The 21,774-nt window shown below is 46.0% G+C and overlaps 1 protein-coding gene across 1 annotated transcript in view; it reads right to left on the bottom strand.

Annotated features, from left to right (window-relative positions):
- Positions 1 to 9,859: 9,859 nt before the first annotated feature.
- Positions 9,860 to 21,774, bottom strand: part of PLBD1 (phospholipase B domain containing 1) — a 53,536-nt gene continuing 41,621 nt past the window's right edge. Inside the window, exons 9-11 of the mRNA XM_084617449.1 lie at positions 13,864 to 14,049; positions 12,662 to 12,768; positions 9,860 to 10,887 (exon numbers count right to left, since the gene is read on the bottom strand). Coding sequence (XP_084473575.1) covers positions 10,720 to 10,887; positions 12,662 to 12,768; positions 13,864 to 14,049 — 461 coding nt within the window. The 3' untranslated portion in view covers positions 9,860 to 10,719. The remainder of the gene's footprint in view (positions 10,888 to 12,661; positions 12,769 to 13,863; positions 14,050 to 21,774) is intronic.

The raw sequence follows: 21,774 nt of genomic DNA, 5'->3' as shown, positions 1-21,774 counted from the left end.
AGGAAGGGAAAGGACTCCTATGCACACTTGCTCCAGTTTCATCCTCCAGGCAAGGGAAGCCCTGATGTTGGTGGGGACTGTCACTTTTTGGTATTCATGCTGTCCCTGTGAGTATACAGGGTGGAAAACAGCATTACACAAGTACAAGAAGCCATCTGGCCTAGTAGGGAAAGACAGACCTTGACTGTAGTTCAAGGTCTGTGAGTGACTTGTCTTATCAGGCTGCTCATGGCCTAGAATCTATCCATAGGCAGGTTTGCCCTTGCTGAGGTTGAGTGTAGGGTTGCTCCCATAAAGTCTATTATCTGTGTGAGAGCCAGAGTAGACTTCTCCATGTTTACACAGATTATCATAGGTGCCAGGAGGCAGAGCAAAGATAAGATTGTCACCTGAACTTCCTGGCTAGATCTGCCTATTAGAAGCCATTTGTCCAAGTACAGGAAAATGGGGTTGCTGTTTTGTCTCATCTGTGCTACTACCACTGAGAAGACCTTTCTGAAGACTCGGTGCTGTTGCCAGACAGAACAGGAGTGCTCAGAAATGGAAGTGTCCCTGTGCTACCAGAAACCTGAGGAATCTCCTGTGGGAATGGTGAATATTCACACACAAACACCTTTCCTGAACCATATTTCTTTTTCCAGGGAGGGAATTACTGATACCAATTTAGCCATGGGGAATTTTAATTTGCAAATAGAAGTATTTAGCTGATGCAAGTCAAGAATGGGCAGCCATCCTCCCTTTTTCTTGGGAACTGAGAAATATTGGGAATAGAGTCTTTACCTTGATGCTGCGGTGGCACTCGCTCGATAGCCCCTCATTCGAGCAGGGAGTGCCCCTCTTATTGGAGGATCTCGTGAAAGTGGTTGCTGAAGAGAGGCTGGGAGGAGGGGTTGTGGGGAGGTGGGAAAGAAACTTGATGGTACAGCCCAAGTGGATAATATCTAGTACCTACTTGTCCATTGTTGTAGCCCTCCAGCTGTGCGTGAAGTATGTTAGATGGCCACCAAAGGTTTGGGAAATAGGTGGGGAGTGATTTGGTTTGCAACTCTCAAATGTCCTTTCAGAAGTAAACTTTAGCTGGTGGATGAGGTTGGATGGCTGACATCGAGATTGATGGGTTTGCATACGTTGGTCTTTGCAACTTCTGATGCTTGCATAGCGCTTTGTATGGTCATTGGCTGCAAAAAACTGTGGAAGAAGCCTGGGTTTATATATCTGTTTATGATGTTTCCTCTTTGGGGCTACGGTATAAATGCCCAGGGAACAGAGGATTGTCCTTGAGTCTTTTAATGAGTGCAAGCCCTCAATGGTGTTCTGAATCTCTCAGAGGAATCCTCAAGAGAGAAGCCACAATTCATGCCACATTACCATTGCAATTGCTATGGTTCTAGATATGGGATCAGCCATGTCAACTGCAGCTTGGAGTGAAGTTTGTGGCATGAATCTACCCTGTCCTCCTGAGTAAGTTTATCTGTATAGTCCAAGAACTTGGAATCATTCATAAAATCATACTTCACTAACAGGGCCTGGTAGTTAGCAACTCTAAACTGGAGGCTGATGGATGCGAACACCTTCCGCCTCAGAATGTCAAAATATTTAGCACCCTTCTCTGCAAGGGTAGTCTTGGGGTGTTGTTGCCTAGATCCTTCCATGGCTGCTCGTACAACTAGAGAGTTAGAGGCAGGACGGGTGAAGAAAAATTCTGACCCTTTCACAGGGACAAAGTATCATCACTCAGCTCTTTTGGGGGTAAAAGAGCATGATGTAGGTGTGCCATCCCAACCTGGTAGGTTACATGATAGCCTCATTTACTGGGAGACCTACCCGATTGGGTCCCCTGGGCTGTACGATGAACAAGAGCTTATGCTGTGTGTCATGAACTTCCTCAAGTGGGATCTGAAGTTCAGTTGGCACCCTCTGCAAGAGTTCTGGGTAGTGCTTGTGGTTTTCCGGCAGGGATAATGAAGATGGGGCAATTGCCTCATTGGGCAAGGAGGATGATTCACCTGTCTGTACCAGTAGATCCAGCTCAACGTCTTCCTCCTCTGTTTACTTCAGAGGCGCCAACTGCTATTGCCTAAGGGAAGAGGACTGGTGAGACTCTCACATGGATCCAGGATACCACATATAGGGATCCCATGGACCCCAATAAGGCCAGTTCAAAGGCTGGTGGGGGGAGGATCCCCAAGGCATTGGGCCAGGGCCAATCATAGGGGGGACCAGGAGGGCCATTTGGCCTGGGCCTCAAGCTCAAAGGGGGCCTCAAATTTAGACATTTCTTATTTTTTTTGGCATTTGATAAGTTTCGCAACTTGTTTTTATGCGCATTCCTATCGGACCAAAATGTGACACTCTCTCTCGGCTTAGAGCTTCAAATTTAAGCAAATAAGAGATGTGATTTGGTAAAAAAAACCCATTGTTTTGCACAGAAAAAGGCTAGAAAAGCATTTGTTAAATAAAAAAATATTCAAATTATTTCTCACTCTTTTTTTTGGTGCCTTATTTTGTTTTCATGTGTCGTCATTTTTTATTTTTATTATGGCTAGGGGCCTCAAAAGCTGGAAGGTGGCACAGGCCTCTCTGGACCTCTGAAAGGGCCTGCTTTGGGCACCAGTGGTCCCTGGGAGGGTAGTCTTGTCTGGTTGGAGGATGGCTCCAGGACAGTCTAGAAGCTCTCTCTGGGCTAACCTCCCTTTGTGGAGGTGATGGTTCCCCCTGGACATCAACTTCAACCCATGTAAAGGTCAGATCCAGTTCCATCACTGGTACTCTGTGCTGATAGATGGAGCAGGGGAGTAGCTCTTTCTCCTTGAAGTGGATTCATTCCTCTTCTGATGTCAGAACAGTCCCACCTGGAGCTTTTGATCAGTGCCAGAAAATGCCAATTCTTCAGCTTACTAGCAGGTACCTGAGTCAGTACCACTGGATCCTTGTCCTCGGCCCCTTGCTCTCATGATCAGGAGGCTTAAGCACCCTTAAGTCTGAAGCACCTAAACATAAGGACTCACCTGAGTTGGAAGGAGTCGGGGAGGGATCCTTTCTTTTTGGAGCAGATGTGGAAGGAGATATGTTCTTGTGCCCATGAGGCTGCCCTTACTCCTGTGAGAAGCCTAAGACAACCAGTCTTTGGCTATATCAGATCTGGCCTCCGCTCCAGTGCTCGTGGTTGGAGGGGCACTACTCAAGGGCTGAGGCTGATGTGCAGGGAGGTGTGAAACTGCACCCCATAGTCTTCAGAGTGATATGACATAATTAAAATGAATTTTATGCAAGATAAGTCATGTGAAATGTCACTGGAAAGGTTATGATTTGCTGAATATGATTATCCTATTTGTATGCATGTATCATTTTTGTATCTGAAGTTATGAATATTGACTATGTCTCTGAATTTCAAATGTAGTTACACCTGGGGAATGCCTGCTAGACAAGATGATTTCATTCTAGACAGTGAGTGGGGAATGGGTCATAAGGAAAACAGTAGGCCTTAGGAGAAGCTTATCTCCCACCTGGGGAGCCTTCTTGAGAATGCTACTGACAGCCTCAGAGTAATGCCTGCTAGGACTCTGCAAGGACATGCGATGAGACCACGTGTCTCTAGACTCCATCTTGGGATGTCAGTGTTTTTCCACAGTCCAGTCTGGGAACCAAGAGTTGAAACAAACTGTTCCCACCATATGCAAAAGCTATATAAGGCAGGGAGTGACATCATCTGTTGTTCTTTGTGCCCCACTCAAGAAGATCCTGAAAACACCTGAGGAACAAGGACTGAACTGTGGGAACTGCTGGACCCAGGCTAAAGGGATTTCTAGCTTGTGAATGGAACACTTGGGAATTCCAAGCTGTAAGCAAGTGCAACTTGCCCCTTAAGAATCTGCAGCCTGCTTGTATCATCTCTTAGGGTGAGAATCTGCTATTCATATCCAATCTATATTAAGTTTAGTTTGTGTTTTTATTTGCTAAGTAATCTGCTTTGATTTGTCTGCTATCACCTATAATCACTTTACCTCTATCTTTTGTGGTTAATAAACTTATTTTTGCTTTATCTAAACCAGTGTGTGGTAATCATATTTCAAGGGCAAAAGGCTGTTGCATATTCCTCTTCACATTGATGGAGGGGGCAAATTTTATGAGCTTAAGCTGTACGGTTCTCTGTGTAGCGCAAGATGGCATAATTTTGGGTTTATACTCCAGAGGGGGTGCTTGCCTGACAACCTGGTAGTTGCCCTAGCTGTAGCCTTCCCATGCAGGGGCTGGTAAAAGAACCTGCATGTACTGCAGCTGGGTGTGTCCCTACCTGTATGTATGCTGGTGAAAGTACAGGCTGGAGAGGGCTTTGCAGCTTGTCACAGCAGTACAGTGTAAAAGGGAGCCCAGGCTGGTGGGTCGGGGGGGTTCAGTGGTACCCCAGTTCCAGGTGGCACCCTAGAAAGAACCAACATAGGAGGAATATCCCTAGCCTGGATCTGATTGGGGTCTCATGGCTTTCTCCATGAGGTACTTCTTTAGCTGAAGTGCTCATCCCTCTCAGGAGAGGGAAGGAGGAGCAGATCCTGCACCTGCAGAGATATATGCCTCCCCAAGGCAGTAAAGACAGTGGTTGTGGTCATTGCTGACCGAGGAGCAAGAACAGGAGATATGATTCTTAAACCTCAGAAATCTCTGCATAGTCCTTCTCCCAAGGGTGCGGAAAACTAATCTACACTAACTCCTAAAGAGACTATTAAAAACACTAAGAACCATCTACAGTTATAGTTACAGATAAGAAATCTGGTGCTAAGACAGCTTCAGACTCAGAGGATTTCAACTCAGGCCATGAGGCATTAAGGATGAACTTGGAGAGGTGGACAGTCCGCACTTCCCCTTATACTCTTCGTGTTGACCTAAAGGATCTTCAGGGAGCAGTTGTGGACCAATGGACACTACTTGCAAGGTTTTCCAGTCTCAGGCACATGGGTATCGAAGAAATAATAGCTACAGCACTGCTCCTTCACAGATGTTATAGATTAATAGATACTAAGGTCAGAAGGGACCATTATGATCATCTAGTCTGACCTCCTGCACAACACAGGCCACAGAATCTCACCCACCCACTCCTGTGAAAAACCTCACCTATGTCTGAGCTATTGAAGTCCTCAAATCATGGTTTAAAGACTTCAAGGAGAAAAGAATCCTCCAGCAAGTGACCCATGCCCCATGCTACAGAGGAAGACGAAAAACCTCCAGGGCCTCTTCCAATCTGCCCTGGAGGAAAATTCCTTCCCGACCCCAAATATGGTATCTCACAGAGGAGGATAAGTTCCTATGCCCCTTTTGCAGACTTGACAGAGAGTCTGTGCCCTGGTCTACACTAGGACTTTAGGTCGAATTTAGCAGCGTTAAATTGATGTAAACCTGCACCCGTCCACATGATGAAGCCCTTTATTTCGACTTAAAGGGCTCTTAAAATCAATTTCCTTACTCCACCCCTGACAAGTGGATTAGCGTTTAAATCGGCCTCGCCAGGTCGAATTTGGGGTACTGTGGACACAATTAGACGGTATTGACATCCGGGAGCTATCCCAGAGTGCTCCATTGTGACCGCTCTGGACAGCACTCTCAACTCAGATGCACTGGCCAGGTAGACAGGAAAAGAACCGCAAACTTTTGAATCTCATTTCCTGTTTGGCCAGCGTGGCAAGCTGCAGGTGACCATGCAGAGCTCATCAGCAGAGGTGACCATGATGGAGTCCCAGAATCTCAAAAGAGCTCCAGCATGGACTGAACGGGAGGTATGGGATCTGATTGTTGTATGAGGAGAGGAATCCGTGCTATCAGAACTCCGTTCCAGTTTTCAAAATGCCAAAACCTTTGTCAAAATCTCCCAGGGCATGAAGGACAGAGGCCATAACAGGGACCCGAAGCAGTGCCGCGTGAAACTTAAGGAGCTGAGGCAAGCCTACCAGAAAACTAGAGAGGCGAACGGCCGCTCTGGGTCAGAGCCCCAAACATGCCGCTTCTATGATGAGCTGCATGCCATTTTAGGGGGTTCAGCCACCACTACCCCAGCTGTGTTGTTTGACTCCTTCAATGGAGATGGAGGCAACATGGAAGCAGGTTTTGGGGACGAAGAAGATGATGATGATGATGATGAGGTTGTAGATAGCTCACAGCAAGCAAGCAGAGAAACCGGTTTTCCTGACAGCCAGGAACTGTTTCTCACCCTGGACCTGGAGCCAGTACCCCCCAAACCCACCCAAGGCTGCCTCCTGGACCCGGCAGGCAGAGAAGGGACCTCCGGTGAGTGTACCTTTTAAAATACTATACATGATTTAAAAGCAAGCATGTGAAAGGATTCATTTGCCCTGGCATTCACGGCTCTCCTGGATGTACTCCCAAAGCCTTTGCAAAAGGTTTCTGGGGAGGGCAGCCTTATTGCGTCCTCCATGGTAGGACACTTTACCACTCCAGGCCAGTAGCACGTACTTGGGAATCATTGTACAACAAAGCATTGCAGTGTATGTTTGCTGGCATTCAAACAACATCCGTTCTTTATCTCTCTGTGTTATCCTCAGGAGAGTGAGATATCATTCATGGTCACCTGGTTGAAATAGGGTGCTTTTCTTCAGGGGACACTGAGAGGAGCCCGTTCCTGCTGGGCTGTTTGCCTGTGGCTGAACAGAAATGTTCCCCGCTGTTAGCCACAGGGAGGGGGAGGGTTGAGGGGATAGCCACGCGGTGGGGGGAGGCAAAATGCGACCTAGGAACGAAAGCACGTGCTATGTATGTAATGTTAATAGCAAGGTTTACCCTGAAAGAGCGTAGCCACTGTTTTATAAAATGTGTCTTTTTAAATACCGCTGTCCCTTTTTTTTTCTCCACCAGCTGCATGTGTTTCAATGATCACAGGATCTTCTCCTTCCCAGAGGCTAGTGAAGATTAGAAAGAAGAAAAATGCACTCGTGATGAAATGTTCTCTGAGCTCATGCTGTCCTCCCACACTGACAGAGCACAGACGAATGCGTGGAGGCAAATAATGTCAGAGTGCAGGAAAGCACAAAATGACCAGGAGGAGAGGTGGTGGGCTGAAGAGAGTAAGTGGCGGGCTGAAGACAGGGCTGAAGCTCAAATGTGGTGGCAGCATGATGAGAGGAGGCAGGATTCAATGCTGAGGCTGCTGGAGGATCAAACCAATACGCTGCAGCGTATGGTTGAGCTGCAGCAAAGGCAGCTGGAGCACAGACTGCCGCTACAGCCCCTGTGTAACCAACCACCCTCCTCCCCAAGTTCCATAGCCTCCACACCCAGATGCCCAAGAACGCGGTGGGGGGGGCCACCGGCCAACCAGCCACTCCGCCACAGAGGATTGCCCAAAAACCAGAAGGCTGGCATTCAATAAATTTTCAAGTTGTAAACTTTTAAAGTGCTGTGTGGCATTTTCCTTCCCTCCTCCTCCACCCCTCCTGGGCTACCTTGGTAGTCATCCCCCTATTTGTGTGATGAATGAATGAAGAATGCATGAATGTGAAGCAACAATGACTTTATTGCCTCTGCAAGCGGTGATCAAAGGGAGGAGGGAAGGGTGGTTAGCTTACAGGGAAGTAGAGTGAACCAAGGGGCGGGGGGTTTCATCAAGGAGAAACAAAGAGAACTTCCACACCGTAGCCTGGCCAGTCATGAAACTGGTTTTCAAAGCTTCTCTGATGCATACCGCGCCCTCCTGTGCTCTTCTAACCGCCCTGGTATCTGGCTGCGCATAACCAGCAGCCAGGCGATTTGCCTCAACCTCCCACCCCGCCATAAACGTCTCCCCCTTACTCTCTCAGATATTGTGGAGCACACAGCAAGCAGTAATAACAGTGGGAACACTGGTTTCGCTGAGGTCTAAGCGAGTCAGTAAACTACGCCAGCGCGCCTTTAAACGTCCAAATACACATTCTACCACCATTCTGCACTTGCTCAGCCTGTAGTTGAACAGCTCCTGACTACTGTCCAGGCTGCCTGTGTACGGCTTCATGAGCCATGGCATTAAGGGGTAGGCTGGGTCCCCAAGGATAACTATAGGCATTTCAACATCCCCAACAGTTATTTTCTGGTCTGGGAATAAAGTCCTTTCCTGCAGCTTTTGAAACAGACCAGAGTTCCTGAAGATGCGAGCATCATGTACCTTTCCCAGCCATCCCACGTTGATGTTGGTAAAACGTCCCTTGTAATCCACCAGAGCTTGCAGCACTATTGAAAAGTACCCCTTGCGGTTTACGTACTCGCCGGCTTCGTGCTCCGGTGCCAAGATAGGGATACGGGTTCCGTCTATGGCCCCACCACAGGCCAGGGGAAAGCAAGTCACAAAGTTCCATGAAAGTGCCCTTACGCATGTGAAAGTTTCGCAGCCACTGGGAATCATCCCAGACCTGCAACACTATGCGGTCCCACCAGTCTGTGCTTATTTCCCGAGCCCAGAATCGGCGTTCCACAGCATGAACCTGCCCCATTAGCACCATGATAAATGCATTGCCAGGGCCCATGCTTTGAGAGAAATCTGTGTCCATGTCCTGATCACTCACGTGACCGCGCTGACGTCGCCTCCTCGCCCGGTATCGCTCTGCCAGGTTCTGGTGCTGCATATACTGCTGGATAATGCGTGTGGTGTTTAATGTGGTCCTAATTTGCCAAAGTGAGCTGAGCGGCCTCCATGCTTGCCTTGGTATGGCGTCCGCACAGAAAAAAGGCGCGGAACGATTGTCTGCCGTTGCTCTTACGGAGGGAGGGGCGACTGACGACATGGCTTACAGGGAATTAAAATTAACAAAGGGGGTGGCTTTACATCAAGGAGTATTTCAGGCAGGACTTCACGGAGGGTTCCAATAAGAAATGGTGCACCTAAGTAATTGTTCTTATTGGAACAAGCAGGTTGGTCTGGCCTCTGATACATGGCTAGATTTACCTCGCTGCACCTTCTCTGTGAGTGACTGCAGTGTGACCTAGAGGAATGAGTCCCCTAGACGGGGAACGGGGGGAAGCAAATGAGTACAAAACAAATCTAGTCTATTTCTTGTTTTGATCCACTCCATCTATCTTTTACATCTTTGGCTGGCAGCAGATGGTGCAGAAGGACTGCAAGCCATCCACATCTCATGGCTGCTTGGCAGAAGATGGTGCAGTAGGACTGCTAGCCATCCTCATCTCTTGCCTGCCTGGCAGAAGATGGTACAGTAGGACTGCTAGCAATCCGTATTGCCTGCCTGCTCACCATAAGATGGTTCAATAGGACTGATTGCAGGACTAAAGAGAATGACCTGGTCAAGTCACTCCAAATTTAGTCCCTGCGCCCACGTCTGCCCAGGCGCTCCTGATCGACCTCACAGAGGCGAGCAGGAGCACCTCGGACATGACGATGACAGCTACCAGTCCTATCGCACCGTCTGCTGCCACAAGGCAATGGGTTGCTGCTGCTGTGTAGCAATGCAGTACCACGTCTGCCAGCACCCAGGAGACATACGGTGACGGTTACCTGAGCGGGCTCCATGCTTGCCGTGGTATGGCGTCTGCATAGGTAACTCAAGAAAAAAGGCATGAACCGATTGTCTACTGCTGCTTTCACGGAAGGAGGGAGGGAATGGGGGCCTGACGATATGTACCCAGAACCACCCGCGACAATGTTTTAGCCCCATCAGGCATTGGGATCTCAACCCAGAATTCCAATGGGCAGCGGAGACTGCGGGAACTGTGGGATAGCTACCCACAGTGCAACACTCCAGTAGTTGACGCTTGCCTCGGTACTGTGGAAGCACTTCGCCAAGTTAATGCACTTATTGCACTTAAAGCATTTTCTCTGAGGGGACACACACTCGAATATATAAAAACAATTTCTAAAAAAACAACTTCTATAAATTCGACCTAATTTCGTAGTGTAGACATACCCTGTGACTCATACAAGGCCACTGAACAATTCAGTAGATAAGATAGTAACAAATTCCATGTCTCTGGCTGCCCAGTCACATGCCTGTATGTAGAGAGGAAAATACCTTGCTTTCCACTAAACTATTCCTCACAGCTATTGACTCGCGCCAATCTAGCCACAAAACAGCCTGTTTGAGTCCAAAGGTTTCTACAAAGCCTCCCTTCTGCATATGACTGCCTCTCGGGTTCCAGGGCTGGATTTTTAATGGCATTTAGGCATCTGGTGGGAAAATCGCACCAGGTGCCTTTCTGCATCGTTAGCTTTAACACAAACTACTGAAAAGAATGCACTGTAGACAGGACAGTTTCCACCCAGCCCCAGGGAGCAGCGCTATCAGAGCCTCATTGTGAAGTGGACCTGTTCTGCCTCTAATTTGTAATAATAATATTTAACTCTTGTATAGACTTTTCACCCATGGCTCTCAGATGTACCTTACAAAGGGAAGGCAAGCGTCATCCAAATTTTACAGATGGAGAAATTCAGGCACAAAGAAGTGAAGTGACTTGCCCAAGGAGCCTCCTCATTCATTGCTGGTTTGTGTCATTATTCTCATTCTTTGACTGCAGTTTGTGAATAACTCATGTAAGATACTATGTTCTTACAGGACTGATTAGATGGTGCCTCCCCAAGCCCATTGCCTCATAGAACAAAGCTCTGGAAGCTAGGTAAGCAGAGGGCAGTTAAGGCACAAGCACAGGGACTTAAAGAATGTTTTATTTTGTGGGAGAATGAAAGTTTTCAGAAAAAGGAAAAATATTTTTTCATCAACGCTGATACCAGTTTCACAGGATTGGCCTCATGGTGACGAAGTCAAAGTTGTAGAATTCTGGCAGACCCTGATGCTTGGTCCCATTGAATTGTTTCCAGCTGAAAACAGGAAGCCCATCCTCTACAGGTGGGCCACTGACAGCATAGGCTGCAAACACTGAAGCCATATGGAAATCTGCCACCTGTGAAGGACAGGGCAGGATTTTATAGCTAGAGGATACGTTGTTCTATTGCATTTGAAGTGTTTAAACACTATGGAGAGGGAGGGCATTGCTCAGGTTGGTCCAAGAGGGTATATGCAGGAGTAAGGGAAAGAAACTGAGTAGAGGAAAACTTATGCTAGTTCAAGCAACATCCCCCCAAACAGAAAGGTTTATTAAACCAAGTATTGCCCACACCTTAAGACACCAAGGACCCAAGTGGCTTATGGCCCCAATGATGTAAAGGCAGCCCCCTGGGGAATACCCCCAGCATAAGGGTCTCCCCAGCTGGTGGGGCGGGGACATGGCCAAAACAGTGCTGTGCTCCAGCTGTTCTTGGCTACTGCAACAACCACTTGGGGGACTTATTGAGAAAATACAGGGAGGTATAAAGCCACGTTAGCCACCTTCCCATTCACATTTCTGCACCCAGTGTAACTGCCAGAACGAGGCCCCTGGGTCCCTGCTGACCCCTGCTATCTGACACAAGTCAGGCAAGCCAGGGAAGAGCAGAAATCCTCAGAACTGGATCTGCCAAAAATTTCTGATGCTGCCTGTCCTTGCAGCCTCGCACACAATCCCTGAAACAGGCTAGCCCTGACAAGGTAAAACACTTTAGACCTTGCCAGTGTTTTAAGGGTTATTATTAATTTGCCTAGCATTTGTACTAGGAACAAAGCTGCCATAAATCCTGCCTGTAAAAATCATTCCTTTTTATTGAATCATGGCTTAAAACTAAAAGTTACTTGACCTTTGCCAACTTTGTGCTGAGAATAATTATACAGGTTAAGTCTAGAGAAAATGACTCACTGAAGAGTAAGGCATTAGCAAACACAGGGGTCACTGGAGGTCAGGAGGAAGAAACTTTCCTGCATGGTCCCCGTTAATGAGAGCAGACAGCTGCGTGGCAAATTCCCATTCCCTCTGTGCCACCCTGAAAATAAGATAACTTTGAGGGCCTTTGATCACTAGTACACTCCTGAGCCCTACTTACTGCCAGGCTTTAATAGAATTTGGGTATTAATCCTTAGACCCCTAAGGGTAAGCAATCTCACCCCAGCATTCTGCACCTGGATACACAGGACAAGTATGTACCCACGTACCTTGGGGTCCAGCATCCATCCACCCACAAAATGTACAGCTCACCTCCATCTGCCATCTGGTTCCAGCCCTCTTGCTCCCTGTGTTTAAGTGAGACTGACCTCACCCCAGCTAGTCGTGACCCTGGCTCTCCCAGTGCCACCTTGAGGAGAAGGACCAGAATGCAGCTGCAGGGAGGAGATGTGGCCAAGCAAGACTCACGGCAGGCAGAAGCCCTATCCTGTGTGGCCCAGGTGCTTCCCCTCCACCCCACAGCACTCCCTTGTGGCCTCAGGAAACCCTGGCAATTAGCTAATCCTTTGGAAAGCAACTAATTCCCAGATGGTGCAGAGGATCAGAGATCCTAGAAACCACATAACACTGTACAGAGCGGTCAGTTAGGCTGGCAGGGCCCTAGCTAAGTAAGCAAATACAGCAGCCAGTCTCCCCTAACCCTGCCCTACAGATGCTTTTCTTTAATCGCTGGTAAGAAGTGTTGGCCAGGATAGTGTTTTATTCCTGACTCTCCCCCACTGTCGAAGTTTGGGGGACAGAAGGGACAGACAGGGAACCTCCTTCTGCAGAGTACAAAGACTTGGTTGGCAGGTCCAGAGCAAGCGCCCTACTTTCACTCAGACAGTATGTAAGGCAGGCCATGGGCTTTAGGGGTCTTTACCTTTGAGTCATAGCAGCCTGCTGGCACTGGGAGAGAAGGGTTCAGGTCTTCGCGGCAGCAGATAGTGTTGCACGGATTGTGCCTGGCATAGGGCTCCTTCAGATAGTCTGGGAAATAAATGGGGAAGAGAAAAGAAATAAAGCCAGTCTACTCACACGACCGTCCCCAGCAGGGGCTAAGGGCTCCTCCTATACAGTCCCAAATGGAATACTCTGCAAGCTGATGCGCCACTACCTGGGAGGTTGTAATGAGAGAAAGTCAACTCGTACAAGAGAATGGGGGAGGGATCAGGAGAGAGAAGGTAGTGAGCAGTTCTGGCCTTAATATTTTAGTCTAGAACAGAAGAAAAAAGATTACAAAACAAGAAACTAAAAATGAAGATGGCAAGGAGCAAGGTCTATCAATGCCCCCTGCAATAGTAGGAAATTGGGGAGTGGGGGAAAACTATGCCCATCTGATTGCAGTAGTGTATTGCTACTCAGTGAACCAAAGAAAGGCAGTCCCCAGGCCCTTTCCCTCAGATCACTTCCAGTTCACCATGCGGAAAAGCCCTTCCAAACTTCACATGTGGCAAACAAATGTTATATGCAAAAGAGAATAAAAATAAAGCAGCTATGGTCATCTGTACCTAGAGATGGTGTTTATTCAGACCACTTTTTCCCATTAATCCCAGTAAGGCAGATCCTGACAGCACCAAGACAGAGGATTGTGCATTGAAGGACATTCCTTCTGAGAGGGGAAAGTTAAAGGAGTCTTTTAAAACGATTTTATGCTAAATCCTCTATGTTAGTATTATAGACACATTGCCTAGTACTTAAGGCTTTGCAAGACCCTTTCCTTGCTCCAGCTGTGCTCAAGAACAGTTCTCCCCAGAGAGCCCTAACAAGTCTTCTAATTCTGTTGGTGTTTCAGATGTTCTCTGGAACGGTTAGCTAGAATAGACCTCAATGGCATGTGCACTCATAAATGAAAACCTCCCTTGTTCCTGCATGGGGTTTAAAAAAAAAAAAGATTTTCCAGTCTTATTTCAGACATAGATTGTAAGCGCCTCAGGGCAGGGACTGTCTCTTTGTCCTGTGTTTGTACAGCGCTGAGCACAATGTGGTCCTGAGCCATGACTGGGGCTGCTAGGCAACAACATAATACAAAAAATAAATAAGTAATAAAAAATCAGATCAATGGAAAACAAATGAGCTTCTTACTGTTATATCTCATTATATACTTCATGGTCTCCAAGTCAGTCACTTTCCCCTGGTCCCGTCGGAAGATTTTTGCTCTGGGGGCCAGTTCATAAGAAAACTCCAAGCCATATTTCTCAACGTACTTTGCATATCCACTGAGGTTGTAGATCCTTTCATGGAAAGGGATGTTGTACGAAGGCCAGTATCCTGCAAGGGAGATAACCCATTCTGTTGTTTAATTATTTAAACAAACTGTGCACTCATTTAAAAAAAATGTTTAATTGCTGTGTTGCCTTAACAGTGCCGGCTAGGGAACAGTATCTAGACCCAGTCTGACAGCAGCAGAACATATCAGTCGCCATTGGAAGCAGATGAGTTAATTCATAAGTAATTCCACTGGAGAGACGGTGCTAACAGAGTCTCAGGCCTCCGGTTTCCACTTTGAAGGCTTATCCCACAAAGCAAGTTTGAGCCAGTTTCAAGTTAGACTTACAGGAGTATCTTGAGGTCTGAGAGGTTCAGGTCTAGATAGTGCCCACAGGAAGAGCTGACCACCTGTGCGCCCTCATGATCTGATGAAGCAGAGGATGCAGCAACAGTGCTCATCCACAGTAATACATGCCTCCCTCAAGCACATCTGGAAGCCACTGAGCTTCTTTCTTGAAAGAAAAAATGATTCCTAAAATGAAAAGCACATCAACCTCACACACCAAATATATGCATCAAAGCGGCATGCTGAAAAGTTGAGATGTGCCAAAGCACCAAACAAATGCAGAAGTGAGGAAAAATTGTGTGCCAAGGCACTGAACAAACAGGCACCCAAGACATCAGGGATACAATTAAGGCTCTGAAACAACAAGCAGAAAGAGAGGTCACAGCAAAACAAACCATGAAACCAAAGAGGCCAGTAGCCTTCAACTCAAGTAACCCAGAAAGGAGCCACAGTGAAGTAAGCTTATGCTCAAATAAATTTGTTAGTCTCCAAGGTGCCACAAGTACTCCTTTTCTTTTTGCAAATACAGACTAACACGGCTGCTACTCTGAAACAGAACTAACTGTTATTATAGACCTGATCGGAAAGCAGATCAACACAAAAGGATCCCCAGAGAAACAGGCGACAGGCTAGTGAGAGCCAGAGTGGAGAAGGCTGGAAGGTTGTGGTAGCTGATGGCACATATTGACCAATAAGGGAGAGAGAGAGAATCTTGTGCTTGCCACTGCCATCACTGCCTCAGCAAGCCCAAAGACTTCGAACTAGGATAGTTTTGTCCTATCTCACATAAGACAACGGTCAAGACAATCCTGTCATGAAAGTACCTGTAAAGAATACTGTATCCAACTGAAATTACAGGGAGATTATTCGGAAGGCAGAATGCAATTGTCTACAGTACAAATAAGTTAGGAACCTCCTCAGTTTGCAAAAAATACAAAAATGACATGGGATCATTCAGGACCATAAATAGGACCTGGCTCTGAAGTGAAATCCTAGAAGAATTAAAATGTGATCCTTTTCTGCCAATTAAAAATGTACAGTAATGTAGTCTTTTCCCCCATGGGGGAATGAGGTGGTAATGGGATGGCATATATTGAAACACGGCACCTAGAGCTACACAGCCATCTTCATCCCCAGCCTAGGGCACTGGTTTGCTACTGACAAAGGGAGATTGCCACCTACTGAGTCTCAACACCAGGGTTTTGCTAGGTCTCCCACCTCAATACCGACTGATGTAACGCCCCTTGTTCTGAGGAGTTGGAGTGGGGGAATCTGATTGGTTGATGCTCAAATAATAAGTTGGGGCTCATTAGGCAACTGTTACAAAAATACAAACCAAGCGTTTAGACATATAAAGTTTTGAACTAGTAGCCAATATGTGGGAGCCATGCACTTCTCTGAGTAGGTGGCTTGCAGTCTTATGTCTCAATACATACATGGCACAGAAGTGGGTGTCCTGTATAACTGCACAGCCTGCATTGTCTGACATGACACACAACCTAGTTGAAGGGAACATCCAGCGTAACATGTTTCTCTGAGCAGTAAAAGAGATGTCCTCCATAGATTAATGTACTTGAGCCATCCTCCAAAGAAGTAGCTGGCAAGGTGTGGGCAGGACAGCTTTCAGGAACATTCATTTCCAAACAGAAGGGGGTTAATTATTATTTAGCAATAAGTTCTACAGTTGTACTGTCTCAAAGGAAGGCAAAGAATGCAGATGCCTCCCTACCCCCACCTAGAAAGCAATATATTTAAAAACTACAGCAAAGTAACCCACGTTAAGTTCTCCTCAAGTAAAGCCTCTCCCTCACCGTTCCCTGCTTCTGCAAGGCTGTAAATCCCACCTACATAGTGCAGTGCCCTCATGTAACAACTCCTGGGTGAGTTTCTGCTCCAGATAGAGGCATGCCGTTGCTGCAGGTTAGACCATGCAGAGTGCACAACGAGCAGTACATAGAGCTGGGAGTATGGGGGGCGGCTGGCCCATGCATACAGCAGGGACTCTCCTGGGTCTCTAGGAGGAACTTTCTTTTTTACTTTTCCTGATTGTGAAGCAGCAAGGGACTGTACTGAGTGCTGTGTGGGGAATCAAGGACTGTCTTGTGGTTAATGCACAAGACTTAAGAGTCCAGAAATCTTGACTCTATTCCTGGCTCTAATACAGGCATGTTTTCTGACTGTAGGCAAACAACCTCTTGGGACTCTGTTTTCCCATCTATAAAATGGGGATAATACTTGCCAACCTCGCACAGGGGCTGGAAGGCTTAATTCATTACTATTTGCAAAGTGCTGTGAGATCTTTGGATGGAAGGTGCTATGTAGATGCAAAGTAAGAGGTTCACAATCTCGGTGTCTTACCTGACTCACCTCTGCTCCAGAGGCCAAAGACAGATGCAGTGGCCAGCAAGTCCTTCTGCATTTAAGGCTGGCTAAGAAATTGCATCCTTTTCTCTCAGATATGGACCTCGCCTCAACAATCCATGTCTTTGTCACCTTAAGGTCTCCACTGCTGCTACCTGCTGTACCTAGGGCTCCCCATGAAGGCCACCTAGACGCTTAAGCCAGTACAAATGCAGGTGCCTGACTTTCAGTAGAACAGGGAGGTTAGAGCATATTGCTCCTGCTCTGAGCTCTGCACTGGCTGCCAGTTCACTTACAACTAAAACTCAAGGTGCTTGTGTCTATCTGGATCCTGGCTTTCAGAGACCTCCTCTCCACCTTTACTCTGCAGCATCACCTGTGTTTTGCGGGACCACATTGGCTGCCTGTCTCATACGTGAAGCTCAAAGGAGACAAAGATATATCCTTGGTTGCAGTGGAGAAATACACTTAGAAATGTTACCTAAGCCCAAGCCTGGACAACTTTAATGAACACTGCAAGATTCTCCTCTTTGCTCCAGCTTTCCCTTAAAGTAAGTCTTGAGTCCCTTGTCATTCAGCTCACTTGCTCCGCAAGAATGCTTTAAGGGCTATTATTTTGATGCTGCAGTGTATATATTCTTCTCTTGACACCATCTTTAGTTGCTGAGACTCTTCTTTCCAGAACTTTTGCTTGTCCAATCTTTGTGATTTCGTCACTGCTTTGGGCAACTGCAACACTTTTTTTTCTTCCACTTTCCCAGCAGTCTTGGCTTGTTTACACTTTTCCTGTAATGTTCTTGTTTCATTGCATGTCCAGCTTTCCCTTGTTTGCTTACACCTTCCAATAACTTCCTCCACTGTATTTTGTCACTTCCTTGAATATTTCCCATCCAGTCTGTAGTGAGTTTTCTTCATCAAACACAAATTAATGAAACACCTTTCAAGCATCAACTTGTACACCTCCCTCACATAGCTAGCCTTATCAAGATCAAATTTGGCTCCAGTTACACCCCTCTGTTTCTTGGACTTTAACTTAATATTAATTTTTCCCATTTGTCATTCATGATCACTGCCACAGCCAGCACCTCTATAGTCTAACATCCAAAAGTGCCCTTCTATGCTTTTTACTAATAATAATGTGGTCAATCTGGTTTTTAGTTTGACTGTCTGCTGAGCTGCACATAATCTTGTGCATATCTTCATGAAGAAACCAAGCTCCACCAATAATCAGATTGTGTATCTCACAGCAAGTTCATTTGCCATCCTGATACCATGTTGTCCCAACTTTATTCATTTGCTTATCATATCCGCTACCAACCTTTGCATTCATATTTCCCATTATAAAAATCATATCATGATCAGGAATCTCATCTACAATGCCATCCACCTGTTGTTACAACCCACCCTTCTCTTCCACTTCTGCTACTTCTGGTGGTCCATAACAACAGGTCACAGTTATGCATAGTTTACTGCAGGCAGTAGTAAACCTTGCTATGACAATCTGCTCAGACACTGGTTTCCAGCAGTTATTTGAAGTAACTATTCTCTTGTCCATTGCTATAGCAACCCCATCCCTATGCTTCACTTGTCCACCTGAGTGTCCTGAGTAAAAGAAAGTATAATGTCCAACTGTGAACTCTCCTGTACTCAGCCAATGTGTCTTCTGTTTGGCAGCAAAGGTAATGTGTAACTTCCTTAACTCCTCCACTACTGGCTCAGTCTGGCCTGACACGAACAGTTCTAACATTCCACTTGCAATATGTGTAATAGGTTTAGCTGTTAATCAAAATCCATGACCATTTCCATTTGTTAGGCCATATAAATCAGTCTGGCTTGCTGTATTGTTTCTATAACAAATCAATTTCAGATGTAATGGCTTGTTAGCACATTCTACCCTATCCAGCTCATGGGAACGCGATGTCATAGCCTGCTGGCCTGCTAGGAACAGGCACGATCAACAGTTCCACCTTACTTGCCCTTCAAGGCTAACAAGCTTGGACTGCTTGGATTTGAAATCAGTTTTTCTTCTCCTAGACAGACTTGCCTAAAGAGGTGAAACAAGCCCTATCTGCCCTGGTTTGAAATCAGAGTTCCCATCTATCTACAAAAAGGTTAAATTGTACAGAAACACAATCAAGTCAACAATGCAAGTGGTAAGAAATGCTACCAGTGAACCAACAACAAATATCGAAGAGTTCCTGGAAGTATGGAAGGAGCATTTTGACAAAGAGCTGAACCGTGTAATTTTTCCAGATGCAAGCAAGCATTCTAGACATGCCAGATGAACAGGGCAAAATGGATATAAGCACTAAACCACCATCTGAAAAAGAAACAGAAAGAGCAATGAAGCAGTTAAAAAATGGGAAAGCTTTAGGAATGGATAATATAACAGCTGAGCTGCTAAAAGCTGGTGGAATAAGTGCTATCAAAGCATTAGAAAAATATATAAGGTCTGGGAGCAAGAGAAAGTACCTGATGACTGGGTAAAGGCAATAGTTGTACCAATCCTGAAGAAAGGAGATCCTGCCAATTTGAATGATTGAAGAGGTAAAAGCTTATTATCAGTACTGGAAAAATCATGATGAAAGTAATTGTCAACTGATTATGGCCAGTTTTAGAAGTAGCAGTAGGCAAGGATCAGTGCAGCTTCATACCAGGCCAAAGTTGAACTGATCTGACACACACTCCAACAGCTGATGGAAAAAAAGCGAGAATGGGGATTAAAGATGTTTGCTCTTTTCGTCGACTTCATGAAGAAATTTGATTTGGTTTGGAGAAAAGCATTATGGAAAGTAGTAAAATCATATGCAGTTCCAGACAGAATAACTGCAATTATAGAAGTTATGTACAAAGATTCCTGTGGTGCCGTAAGAACTGGTGGAAAATTAAGCAACTGGTTCAAGTCAAAGTTTGGTGTAAGACAAGGGGGCATGGAATCACCATCACTTTTCATCATGTTCTTAAATTGGACATTAAAAATGGTATATAAGTTGGAGGGCGTGACGCTGGGTGATCTAAAGTTAAGCTCTTTGGCTCATGTAAATGACACTGTACAACTAGCAGACATGTTTGAATTGATGATGACGGTCTTCACTACCTTGGAAAATTGGTGTAGTTGACTTGGACTTACAATAAATGCCAAGATGATGAAGTGGTTGCATCTTGGAAAAGGGACAATATGTAAAGTGTTGAAATGCAGCAGTGGTGAAGTCATAGAACAAGTAAAACCTTACACGTACCTAGGAAGATTGATCAGAACCAACAGTTCCACCAAAGATGAGGTTAAAAGGACATGTGCTTCAGCTACAACAGCTACACAGAAGTTGATGAAATTATGGACTGACAAAAACACTGTTTGGCATCAAAATGAAAATGAATCAAACCAATGTACTAGCAGTATTATTCTGTGGTCTGGAAGCAGCTGCATTAAATGAAACAGACATCAGAAAGCGGCTGGAGATAACAGAGATGAGAGTTCTTTGGAAGATGGAAGTGTACGTACTGTGGAATGACATTGACAACTGACGAAATTAGAAGGAGCAGGATGTGAAGTGACGGTATAGGTCTGGCTGAAATCAAAAAGATTATAATAATTACAACACTTTAGAAGGCAAACAGGATGCAGAGGAAAATAATGCAAACGCAACCACGGTCAGTCAGACCTGAAGGCTGACCACCAACTACATGGCAGGAGATTGTATGCAGGGACTTCACCAGGCTGGGCGTAATGGAGGGACAAGCCACAGACAGGAATGAGTGCCGGTTCTGTAGTGCTCCTCATGCTTTGGGATGAGAAGAAGAAGTGTATGTATTTCAGACTTTGGGGAAATGGTTGATTTGTACTGTGCTTGATCCAACATATGCAAAACATGTCCAGAAACTTGGGAAATGGCCATGTTATCAAAGCACGTAATGTAAAATGTTATTTTTTCTAACATTTAACACACATGAAGATTTTCCCAAAGCAGTAAGTTGTTTAAGCCTCACAATTCATTTCATTTTCCACTCCTGCATATTCTCTTCTCTAAAGCCTCCAATCCTTTAAAACTTAGCCATACACAACAGCTAAAAAACTTCTTTTAAAAAATTACATGCTTTTAGTTTTCCCAAGTGCCTCTGAATTGCACCTTTTGGCTCTGCCTCTACCCTTCCCTAAAATCTTCTACATGTGGTACAAGAAACATTCAAATACAGAGTTGATCTTTCTGTTTTTTGCCAAAATTTCAGTTTGTGGGTTGTTTTTGTAAATTCCCCAGCTGTGACTTGTTCCTCTTCCTGCTCTGATTTCCTTTAACTCTTTAGTCCTCACTGCACATTTTCTATCTTCCTCTCTCACACCTGCTGGGTGGCCACACATGGACCACCAGCTTGGAAGACACCAGGACTTCCCCCAATGACTTCTGATGTTACCCCATCACTTTTCAGGCCCTTAATTGACCAGAGCCATTGCTAGCCCTGACAACCTGAGGGAAGGAGCCAACTGGCAGCACTAGACCCACCGTCTCTCAGTTGCTCTTTCTGGTGGGCAGGAAGATAGCCACTGAGATCAGCTGCCTGAAGTTGCTGAACAGAGGGATTCCGGGTTCTGCTCATCTGGAGACAAGGGACAGGCCATGAGTCTATTTGCTTGGCTCTCAGGCAAATGTTTAGGCCTTAAAAAGGAGCTCCAGGCTTAGGGCAGAACATTCTGTACAAACTATGGAGAGGAGTGACTGCAGATCCTGGGGTGAGGGGTAGGTCAGGTCCAAATACAGCCTGACTATAGACAGGCTCCAGGAAGTAGCTATAGCTGGGGGACGAGACCAGCAGCTTCCCTGACTGTAGCCCAAATGCATAAGTCAGGAAAACTTAGGGTTTGGAAACACATAGAATAGCTTAAACCACACCCAACCAGCAGATGACCTGAATCAGACTTCCCCATGTTCTCTTGAACTGAACACATGGTACAAGTGAATGGCCAGGCCAGGGGGCCTGGAGACAGAAGCATAGTCAGAGAACACAACTTAATCTGGTCCAGAGACAGAGGGACTTGACTAGGAAAAACACAGATCATCAACAAAATGGGCTAGAAGGATAAT

Source organism: Lepidochelys olivacea (assembly GCF_965140295.1).
Source record: "Lepidochelys olivacea isolate rLepOli2 genome assembly, chromosome: 1".
Lineage (NCBI taxonomy): Eukaryota > Metazoa > Chordata > Testudines > Cheloniidae > Lepidochelys > Lepidochelys olivacea.
This window is presented reverse-complemented; position numbering and strand designations above follow the sequence as displayed.